Genomic DNA, 10,894 nt, shown 5'->3' on the forward strand with positions numbered 1-10,894 from the left:
AGCGACCGATTTATTTATTTTATCAATGTTATGGGTTGATTTTGTGTGCGCGCATATGTGTGTGTGTCTGTGTATGAAAGGGATTTTGATAATTGAGGGAGGAATGCTGGTCAAAGCCAGAGAGGGAGGGAGGAGGCAGTGGGACAAGGTCACACTGGGGAAACAGTGTTCATGCCTTGGTTTTGGCAAACGGTTTTTTTTTTGGGGGGGGGGGGGGGGAGGGTGGTCTGTTTGTGAACGATGTGACTCGCGTTGGGAAAACAACCGTCGTGTTTGCGCGTGAGACCGTTGCACGTGGGATTGGGTTACGTTCCGAAACGCCTCGTTGGAGGGTGGTGGTGGGGGAGGGGGGGGGGGAGAGGTATGCGTGTGTGTGTGTGTGTTTGGGGGTGGGGGGGGGGGGGTGTCACATGCAGGATTGAATCATATGGGAAGACAATGCAACTCTGCCCACCGCAAAGGGCAGCATTGCAGTCCTGGGTCACATGCAGGCAATGAAGCAATGCAATCCGGGGGTGGGGTGTGGGAGGGGGGGGGTGTGTGGTGGTGTGTGTGGGGGGAGGGAGAGGCATTAACCACCAATGCAGCAATCCCGATGCACTGGTGCAGCGCGAGCGCCGGCGGGGACTACAAGCGGCCGAGGCCGAGGCACTACAACTCCCAGCCTGCCTCGCGCCGCCGCGCCTGCGCGCTGCGGTCCTGGCCCGGACGCGCGGCTCGAGGTGAAGCGGCGGAGAAAGCAGGTAAAAAAAAACACAACCCCCCCCTCACCCCCAACAACCCCCCCACCGCCCCGCCACCCCCTCACCCCCCCCACTACCCCACTACCCCGGACAGCCCCGCGGCGGGGTGGTGAGGGGGGGGGAGGGGCCCACCCCCGCGGCGGTACCGAACCGGGCCCCAGTGCAGAGCGGGGAAGGCCGAGCGCCTGTGTAACCACCGCCCCTCCCCCCCCCCCCGCCCGCTCTGGACACGCCCGATCTGCAACCGGGCGCCGTCGCCGTCGTCGCCGCCGCCGCCGCCGACCCCCGACCGTCACCGACCGCCACCGCCGGGGCGGCGATTGCGGCATTTTTTTTTGCAGCGGGTAAACAATGCACGACGGGTGTGTGGGGGGGAGGCTCGGGGGGGGAGGGGAGGGCTCCGGGGGGGGGGGGGTGGGGGTGGGGGTGGGGGGAGGTGTCGGTGCGGAGGCGCGCGCGCGGCCCCCGGGCCCCGAACACACAACGCAACACACACACACAGAGAGGGAGAGAGTCACGGACTGGGGTTCCGTTTCCCACTCACAACAATGTATCCGTCTTTCGTTACATTATACAATGTATCCGTTTTCGTTACATTGTACAATGTATCCATTTTTCGTTACATCGTACAGTGTATCCGTTCTCTCACACCCACTCCATTCCCTCTGCCCTCTCCCTCCCCCCCCACCCCTCAAAATACACAGTCTCCCCCTCCCCCCCCCCCACTCCCCCTCCCCCCCCCCACTCCCCCCCCCCCCCCACTCCCTCCCCATTCACTTTGACCCTCTATCTCCTGACGAGCGCTTCGAGACGTCTCCCGACGACGCGATCCAAAGGCGCTCGGGTAGAGTCCCAAGCGCTATGGCGGTGACGATGATGACGAGGACGATTGTTATTGTTGTTGTTGTTATTTACCCCCCACCCCCTGTCAAGACCCTTCTCTCTTCGACCGTACCTGCCTTTGGTCGCCCTCCCACCTCTCTGCCTTCCCTCCTTCAACCCTACGCCGCCGCCCCACCCACATGCCCGGGCCCCGACATCTGACTGTTCAGCGCTTCGGGACGTCCTCCCGACGTGAAAGGCGCTCTGTAAATGTCATTTTGTTGCTGTTGTCGTCGTCGTCGTCGTCCCTGGTGTCCATTTGGCTCCTGTTCACGCTGTATCCATCTCACATGATACAATATCCACCTCACATAGTATCTCCTTCGCGCACTGTATCCTTCTCATACTGTTTATATTATAATATATATATATATAGCAATTGAAAATGAAAAAAAAATCACGTTATGTTCTTTCTGTATCTATTGGTGTTTATTGAGGCGCTGGTCAACAGCTGCCACACAGACTGGAGTGCGTTACGTGTAGGTTAATGCAGGTGGTGGAGGGTTTACACAAAGGATAATTTGCTGTGTGTTGCGCACAGGGTAAAATATAGGGTAACACAGAGACCGTGATTTATTCATAAATCACAGGAAAGAAGTTTCACCAGTTTTATCTCTCCTGGATTCCTGGACAACAGTCCCGTTTTCCCCCCCATCCCCGTCCACACACCCCCATCGTAGATTGATTACTATTCACCCCAATGGCTGTTTGTGGTATCTTTATGGCACAAATGATGGTATTTGCTTTGCGTCTCAACGCTATACGCAAGGATTGTATTATTATTTCCATTTCACATATGCTGCAGTAACTACAAAGGTGAAGGCGCTGATGGGAGGCGTGACGTCGAAACCAATAAGGGGCATTGTCAAGGCAACGCGCAACAAGAGGCTGAGTGCTATACAATCGTTTGCCTTCTGTCCTGACCCTGTGCCTTGATACAAAGTGTTCTCGTATGAACCAAACCGATGGTGCTTCCTTTCATTCAGTGTAGCAACAGCTCGCTCTCAGCGGCCTATCTGTAGTGTAGTGCATTGTCTGTGGTGCCTCGGCCCAACCACATCCTCCATAAAGATCATTGTACGTTGATATCCAGTCCCATTCCGCCTAAGGTGTGTGTGTGTGCACGTGCGTGTATGTTTGTGTTCTGTTTGTGTTTGCGAGCGATGATTGAGCGAGCTCGTGCAAGCCTGGCACAGAGAGAGAGATGGGCATCGGTGTCGAGTGCAGGGTTTCAGACCCATCTTATCTCCCCAACCGATGGGCCCTATCAGACACCATGTTCCCCCCCTGTTTTGGGACTTATTCCTAAAATTCCTCTTAAAACCTCTTTGATTTGGACTTTGGTCAACGCGATCTCTTCCCTGCTCGGGGATCACCATGGTCTGTGTGTGAAGCGTGTCGAGACGCCCATCCTTTGTCTTTGTTTTGCTGCTCATGGGGGACGCCGTTCAGGGACTGCCTTTACCGGGGACCACAAACCAACCACTGTTTGTTTTGTAATGGTGGCAGGTGACAGACTCTGGGTCTCTCCCTCTGGCGCATCATTTAAACCCAGAAGCAAATTAATTGTAAAATTAGTAATAGGCAAAACAGTCTGTTTGCCGTAAAGCTCGCAGCAAGGGGGCTTGGACCTTGTGACCCTTCAGCCCATTGGAAAGTGTTCATGTGTTTGTGGACTGAGGGGTTGACGGGATTCAGGGTTTAGGTGTGATGCCCTCACACTTGAATCGATTGCCAGCACTCACTGTCTGGCCTTCTAGGTTAAGAAAAGGACTACCACCCCAGCACCAGTCAGTATCTTGAGGAGGAGGGGAGAGAAAGATTCTCCGAGGAGACCTGCCCGCGGGACATCACACAACCTCTGCCCCCGACTGAGAGCAGCTCTATCACCCAGGGATCAGTGTGCAACTCACCAAGGGTTTCCAGTTCAGTTTCACACTGTATACTGACTTCCCATAGAGGCAGAGCGAAGGGGGAAGGGAAGGAAGGAATAGTTTACATTGTATGGTGGTTTCACACATTTGGAGCCCCGAGGCAGGGGGGAGGGATTTATGAACAAGACGAATGAGCCTATTCCTCCAGTTTATTAAACCACGGCTGATTTTTTTAATCCCAGTTCTCACTTTACTCTCTACCTCATACCGTAGTTGCTAAGTAACTACCCACCCTGTATTAAATATTCTCACTTATCATTGACTCTTATCGCTCTGTGGGGCAGTGAATCTCGAATTCCTACCATCTTCTGTCTGAAGGAATTCTTTCATTTGCCTAAAGTCATAGAATCTTACAGCACAGAAGGAAGCCACTCGGCCCATCGTGCCTGGGCCAGCTCTTTGAAAGAGCTGCCAGCTAATCCCACTACCCCGCTCTTACCCCACAGTCCGCAGTTTTTCCCTTTGTAAGTACCTATCTAATTCCCTTTTGAAAGCTATTATCGAATCTGCTTCCACCACCCTTTTAGAGTAGTACATTCCAGCTCGTAACAAGTCTCTGGGTAAAAACATTTCTCCACGATTCCCCCTCCGGTTCTTTTGCCAATTATTTTAAATCTGTGTCCTCTGTTACCCAGATCAAGAAGTAATCAAGAAAGGGCAGAGTTTGTTACTATACTGGCAGAGGGTGTGTGTTTGAGGATATAACTGTGGGCCACAGAAAGGGTTAATCGCTGCAGCTTCCAGCCCAAGCCTGCAAGAGAAACAATAAGAGGTTATTGTGCAGAGAAAGTTTCCATGCAAAGCAGGAAATGACATGTAAACTGCCACTCACTCCATTTAGACCCAACAGCCAGAGGCTGCTTTTGTCTCAAGTTGTGTACCGCAGTTTTGCCCCTGACCAGAGGTAACAAACCAACCACTGCGGAGGTTCAAACTGCTCTGCAGGTCGATTGTCTATCGTCCGTCCAGCAGTGGAAATGGAGCTTTAAAACGGCTTGATAAGCCACTCTCCTCCCTGAGCGACCTGTCTTCCCTGCATGCTGTCCCAGTGAGTACATAGCCTGCTGCTGGTGTCTGGAATCCTGACCCACTGAGACTGTCTCTGACCAGTTCCGCGGGACATCCTGGGTGGGGGGGGGGGGGGTGGGGAGCTGTGGAGTGTCTGTCTGCTTAGGGCACCCAAGTGGTGGCAGGAGAATCGAGAAGCTTTTAACAATTTGTCTCGCCACTCCCAGTGAAAGGCTAGCAGTGCTGCAAGTGATATCATGGCTGTGACTGGGATCAGTGTAAACTGTAGACAGAGTAACGTGGAAGCCAGATCCGTTGCAGATCTGTACACCTCCCCTGTCCACTAAAGGGTGAGTCAGCAACGATGTGGAAAACATGAAGTCTCATGTGACTTGTTGCATTTTTGGCTGCGTGGATTGGGTCAAGGGAAGAGAATTATATCCCAAAAGTGTGTGGAGGAAGGGTTTGGCTGCAAGGTTGGGGCAGACATTTGCTGTGCAACAAGTAGGAGTATTGCAGAACCAAGACCAGTGATGCAGCACATAATATAATAATAATCCTTGCATTTGATATTGCAAACTTTCTAGACATCTCAAAGCGCCTCAAGGAATATACCATAAAGTGAATTTGTTTTGTGGGCGAAACACATATGGTAATGCAGCATGTACGACACAAACACAGTTTGTGTTTATATCTACAGCCGTAGAAGCGTAAGGTTTGTGTTTGACATTGAGGGCTGTGTTTTTTTTCCCTCTCTCTCAGGGGATCAAATTTATGTGAACATGTTGAAGAGAAAGAAGCCCCACAGGTAAGGACAAAGTTCACGCACGCATACAATGATATTGCTCTCTTGCCTAGAAGACCTTCCTCTTTGACCGTGCCTTCGGTCACCCTCCTACCCCCATCCTCCTACGCCCACCCTCCCTGCCCTCCACCACTCCTGATCCCAACCCACAGCTTGGGTGTAAATCTTTGACTGTCCAGCGCCTTGGGACGTCACATGCAAATGCAATTTGTTGCTGCTGCTGTTGTGTGGAAGGTTCAACCAATTCATGAACATCTCGCCCTGTCCTGTATCACCATATTGGGGGCTGAGAACTTTTACTGCAGGGAGAAGAGTAGGGTGGGGACGTTGTGAAAGGTCAGCATGTTGGCCCAGGTGCCTGTTAACCCTTCGTTCTTTCCGGCCAAAAGCACCGCTTTACCCCATGCACAGACCGTTGGGGGCTCAATTATAGTTTAGATTCAGTTTGGTTCTCAAACCAATAGATAAGTAAAAGCACAGCTTCTCGTCATGTCTAAACGTTACCAAGTGCTTTACAGAGTGAATCACTTCAAAGCATGGCGACTTGTATGGGTAAATACAGCAGGTAATTTACACCAGCAATGACCCCCCTCCTCCAACCCCACCCCCCCCACCCCCCCCACCCCCCACACACACACACATATAGTAAGATAAATGGACATTTATTCTTGGACCTGGATTCTTGTTTATTTCCCGGTGCATTGGATGAAGGAGGGATATGGGCCAGGAGACGAAGACAGAGACAAACTCCCTGCGTTTCTTTCCAAATAGCGCCACAGGGTTAATGCCCCCGAGTGGAATATTTTAGATTTCTGCCCACAATCGGGTATAAATAGTCTCAGCAGAAGACAGCGTTAAACGTCACAACAATCATAACAATATAAAGCAAGCGGGCCTGAGCTCTCTCTTAACAGGAACCTAGTAACTGTCTCCCTAGCAACAGATTAACCTAGTAGCTATCCGTAGCAATAGACTGACCCAGTAACAACATCTGTAGCAGCTAATAACTTTGTGTGGCAGGAGGAAAGTCCAATTCCTTCTTGGTTCTATGCCTCATAGGAACAGGAGGAGGCCATTCAGCCCCTCGAGCCTGTTCTGCCATTCTATTAGGTCACGGCTGATCTGTACCTCAGCTTCAATTGCCCGCATTTGCCCCATATCGCTTGATACCCTGACCTAATAAAAATCTATAACAATAATAATAATCCTTGCATTTGATAATATCGCCTTATCGCGTCTTCGAGGCGCCTCAAAGCGCTTCACAGAGTATATTGTAAAGTGAGTCAACTGTGTATTTTGCGGGTGGAACGCGGCAGCCAATCACGCACAGCAGCGTCCCACCAAACAGTCGTGGATTGAGGGACCCATCTGAGCCTTGAACGGTTGAATGTCTCTCCTGCCAGGAAACGCACCAAAGGGGATGCGAGCGAACCAGTGGCCTACAAGCAGCGGAGTAGCGTGGGCTGCATCGTGAAGCACGGATGGAGGGAGAAGACTGGGGTGGTGACCCAGTGGAAGGGCACTGTGCTCGACCAGCTGCCCGTCAACCCCTCGCTGTTCCTGGTCAAGTACGACGAGTTTGACTGCGTGTACGGGATCGAGCTCTTCAAAGACGAGAGGGTCTCGGGCCTTGAAATCCAGCGAGATAAATCTGGTAAATCATCCCCCTCACCACAGCTCAGCCAGCCTTGACCTCTTCCTTTAAGAAGAAGAATCACTTACGCAGTGTTTTATTGACGATCGTATTGGCTGTCTTTTTAATAATCGTAATCTTTGCATTTCATACAGCGCCTTATCATGTCCTTAAGACATACAGCGCCTTATCATGTCTCAAAGCGCATCACCGAATATACTATAAAGTGTAGAGATTGCGTATTTTGTGGGAAGCCAATTGCGCACAGCAGTGTCCCACACGGGTCAAGGAGTGAGCGGCCAATTTTTGTTAAAACATCTTTTTTTTGAAGGGATTGTTACCCCCAGAAAGCGATTTACTATTTGACTAATAACCAGGTTCCTACTTATTCCTTGGTAAACAGAGGCGTAAGGAAACTTTTGCCTTGCCCGGGCTTTGAACCCGGGTCCTCTCATTTGTGAGGCGAGCTCATTAACCACTACGTAACAGGACTCCACATTACAGCAAATAAAACAGATTAATGCAAAATCATTTTAAGGCAAATACAGCTGCCATTTTGCACAGGGTGTTTCTCCTGGTTGACCACGAAACCGGGAGAGACACCCACCTCCAATAATGTTATGGGATCTACAGGCTTAGAACAGGTGGAATTTTGGGCCACGGATTGTGCAATGACCATCCCAAAAATCCTGGCGAGAATTTCTACCACGGTCTCAGCTCCGAGACGGTCTACGCCAGATCGACGCATATATAGGAGTTATTTAATCCCATTTCCCTAACACTTTTCCCATTGTGACCAGCTCTTCCCTTGTATTGCTTCAAAAGTTCATCCAATTCCCTTTTAAGCCTTGTTACGATCTCGTACGCCTTCTCCCTGCCGCTACACTCTTCTCACAGGCACAAACCAGCTTCAGGTTAGCTGCTTAGTTACTGCAGTGCGACCACTTGTGCTCTCTGATCTCCCGCAGGTCGGTCCAAAATCCTGGACGGGGACCTGGCAGAGCTGATCGTGGGGAAAGCAGTGGAGCACGTGTTTGAGAAGGGCGACGGGACTAAGAACGAGTGGCGGGGGATGGTATTGGCCCGAGCACCTGTCATGACTACGTGGTATTATATCACCTACGAAAAGGACCCTGTTCTATATATGTACCAGCTGCTGGAGGACTACAGAGAAGGGGACCTCCGCATCTTGCCTGATTCAGGTACTTGTACAAGGGCTGCTTCCTCAGAACAACTTGCATTTATAAAGCACCCTTCACGCCGGGTAGTGTCCCAGAGCGCTTAACAGTGGCAGAGTCTGACCCCGAGACAGGGGGGAGGTGACCGTAAGCACGGTCAAAAAGGAAGGTCTTTAGGCGGGATTTGAACGTGAGGAGGGAGGAGGCAAGATGTAGGGATTGAAGGGGAGTGTTCCAGAGCTTCGGGGCGTAGAGACTGCATTACTCTCCACTCAACGTGCATGTAATGCAGAGTGCCTGCTCTGCAAAGGTTATTAGCGTCGTTAGTGTGTGTACTTATATTGTGGCACTAACCATAATAATATTAATAATAATCATATTTGCGTTCGATGGAGCGCCTTTGAGGACGTCTCAAAGCACTTCACAGGCTTTACAGTGAAGTGTAGTGACTGCGTTTTTATGAAGGCAGCCAGTTTTGCTCACAGCAATGTCCCACAATCAGCCATTAACTGAATGGCCAATTTTAACCGGGGGAGGATTGCTGGGAGAAAGAAACTCCATCCCCTTCTGATTAGCGCTGTGGGATCTTTAACATTCAACTGAACAGGCAGACGGGACCTCAGTGTAATGTTTCATCAGAAGGATGGCACCTCCGACAATGCAGCTCAGCCCCAGCACCGCATTGGAGAGTCAGCCTAGCCTGTGAGTTCAGAGTCCCGATGTGGGCCTTGAACTCTTCTGACTCAGAGGCGAGTGCAAATAACTGAGCCGGGCTGACACTTGACACCCATTGTGGAGGAGTGTGTGGAGTGAGGAAACTTGCCTAAGGTTACACAGGGTGACCGAAAAGTCGTGATACTATTACAGTGTCTGATAAGTCTTACGAAATGATCAAATATATTTGTTTTAGATAATAGGGTAGATAAAACGACTTTTTGGCCACCCTGCAGTTAGGTTATAGGCAATATAGGCTTGATGGGCTGTAATTTCAGTGATTCTACGCAGCTACTGAATGAGACTGTAACTATGCATTTCTTTCCATTGGCAGAGAATAAGCAAGTGTTGCCAACCGAGCCTGGGGAAGTGATCGAAAGTCTCGTGGGGAAACAGGTGGAATACGTGACAGAGGACGGGACCACGAGAACTGGGTTGGTGATTCATCAGGTGCAGGCCAAACCGTCCGTCTACTTCATCAAGTTTGACGATGATTTTCACATTTATGTGTATGACTTAGTCAAAACCTCCTAGCTGCATGTAACCCTACTCATTGCCTTCACTGGAGAGGTCTTTACTGTGAAGAGTGAACAGATCCGTAAAAGAGACTATGTCCTTTCTGTTAGACCTACGTGTATCTTCCAGACTTGAAAAGCAAACGCCCGTCTGCCTTCACCCGAGGTTCAGCCAGTTTAACCTGTTAGCAGCTGAGCCAAATACAGGGTGTTAGGCACAGGTTGGAATCCTGAGTTAGCTGATCTCAGGCAGGGCAGTAGATGGGGTGCTACAATTGGCCTGGGTGCCCCTGGGTTAGGGAGGGATAAATCAGCCAGGGTCCCTGCTCCTCCTGATGGTTAATTTGTGATCGTTGCTGGACGGGAGGGTTGAAGGTTGGGGTGAGGACAAGATCAGGACTCGGTTTGTGACACACGCGCACACACACACACACACTCATGGCGTGCAAACCCCTTTGCACTCGCTCACTGTTGAGGCTCGCACAGAGGGCACCTGTGGAACCAAATCTGGTAAAAAGAAAAAAGGAGTCAAATGCCTCGGGGAAAGGCGGTGGGGGAAAAGTTGGTCACACAATTTTACCGTTATCGATGGCGTTGGCTTCTGTTTTCATGGCCAGCTCGGTTCCTGGCCTGGTTGTGTCGGACAGCGAAAGGTATTTTCTTCTCACAACAACGCCCGATCCAGGTCTGTGCAACTGAGCCTTGCTGGAGTGCTGTGGAAGCTAAGCTACCTCACCATGGACAGTGGGGTAAGCTAGCCGAGGCAGGTGTGACGTCAAACACCTTCCCCTAGCATGTGAGCAACCTGATAACTTACTGTATTTAGGCTGTTACATGAAGTTGTGGATGGTGAGCATTGGGCGGGGGGGGGGGGGGGCGGAGGTGGGGGAGGAGGGCAGGGAGAAAATAATGGAGTAAAATCTAAATTGAACATAAATTTGAACCTTAAAGAGTAGAAAAATGAAAATCGTGTTTAGGCTCAAATCTAATTAAGGGTTTATGATTATTGTTACTCGTTTTCACCCGAAAAGGCAAAACATAGTGTGTTAGGAGATGGGGTTCAGAAATTAGTGCTTGCTCTGATTTGACTGAGAATTTTTTATGGGGAGGGGAGACCTGTATTGTACTGTATTCAGTGAGAAACGTAGCCCCTCACTCCCTACAGTCTCTGATCCGATCTCTTGCTCCCTCAGCAATACAGGAACCAGGTAAACCATGGCTTGCTAACAATGCACTTTTTCTCTGGTGCCAAAGATCGTGTGGTGGAGAGGGTTTCTGTGTTGTCACAGGACACTGTGCTATGTTAGCACAGCGCCTCCCGGCCTGTGGTTAGCGCATGTACCTGCGCTGTGTTAGGTAGCACTGAGCTGTGTTAGCACAGGACCTGTGTAGTATTGGGCTGTGTAAGTACAGGGACCTGAGCTGTGTTAAGGGCAGCAAGTGGACTAACAGAAAGAACAGTGTCTCTTTGTCGTGCAACTT

The 10,894-nt window shown here is 50.6% G+C and overlaps 1 protein-coding gene across 2 annotated transcripts; it reads left to right on the forward strand.

The window, feature by feature from the left end:
- Positions 1-558: 558 nt before the first annotated feature.
- On the forward strand, positions 559-10,275 carry spindlin-1. Of its 2 annotated transcripts, none has more exons than XM_042342645.1 (5): positions 559-743; positions 5,330-5,375; positions 6,776-7,026; positions 7,974-8,207; positions 9,232-10,275. In XM_042342645.1, the coding sequence occupies exons 1-5, from the start codon at positions 596-598 to the stop codon at positions 9,429-9,431; spliced, it is 879 nt and encodes a 292-aa protein (XP_042198579.1). In that variant the 5' UTR covers positions 559-595; the 3' UTR covers positions 9,432-10,275. The 2 variants fall into 2 exon arrangements, with proteins under 2 accessions (XP_042198579.1, XP_042198580.1); XM_042342646.1 differs by lacking the exon at positions 559-743 and adding an exon at positions 4,560-4,607.
- Positions 10,276-10,894: the final 619 nt, after the last annotated feature.

The sequence above is a fragment of the Callorhinchus milii genome, unplaced genomic scaffold (assembly GCF_018977255.1).
Source record: "Callorhinchus milii isolate IMCB2004 unplaced genomic scaffold, IMCB_Cmil_1.0 Scaffold21, whole genome shotgun sequence".
Classification (NCBI taxonomy): Eukaryota; Metazoa; Chordata; class Chondrichthyes; order Chimaeriformes; family Callorhinchidae; genus Callorhinchus; species Callorhinchus milii.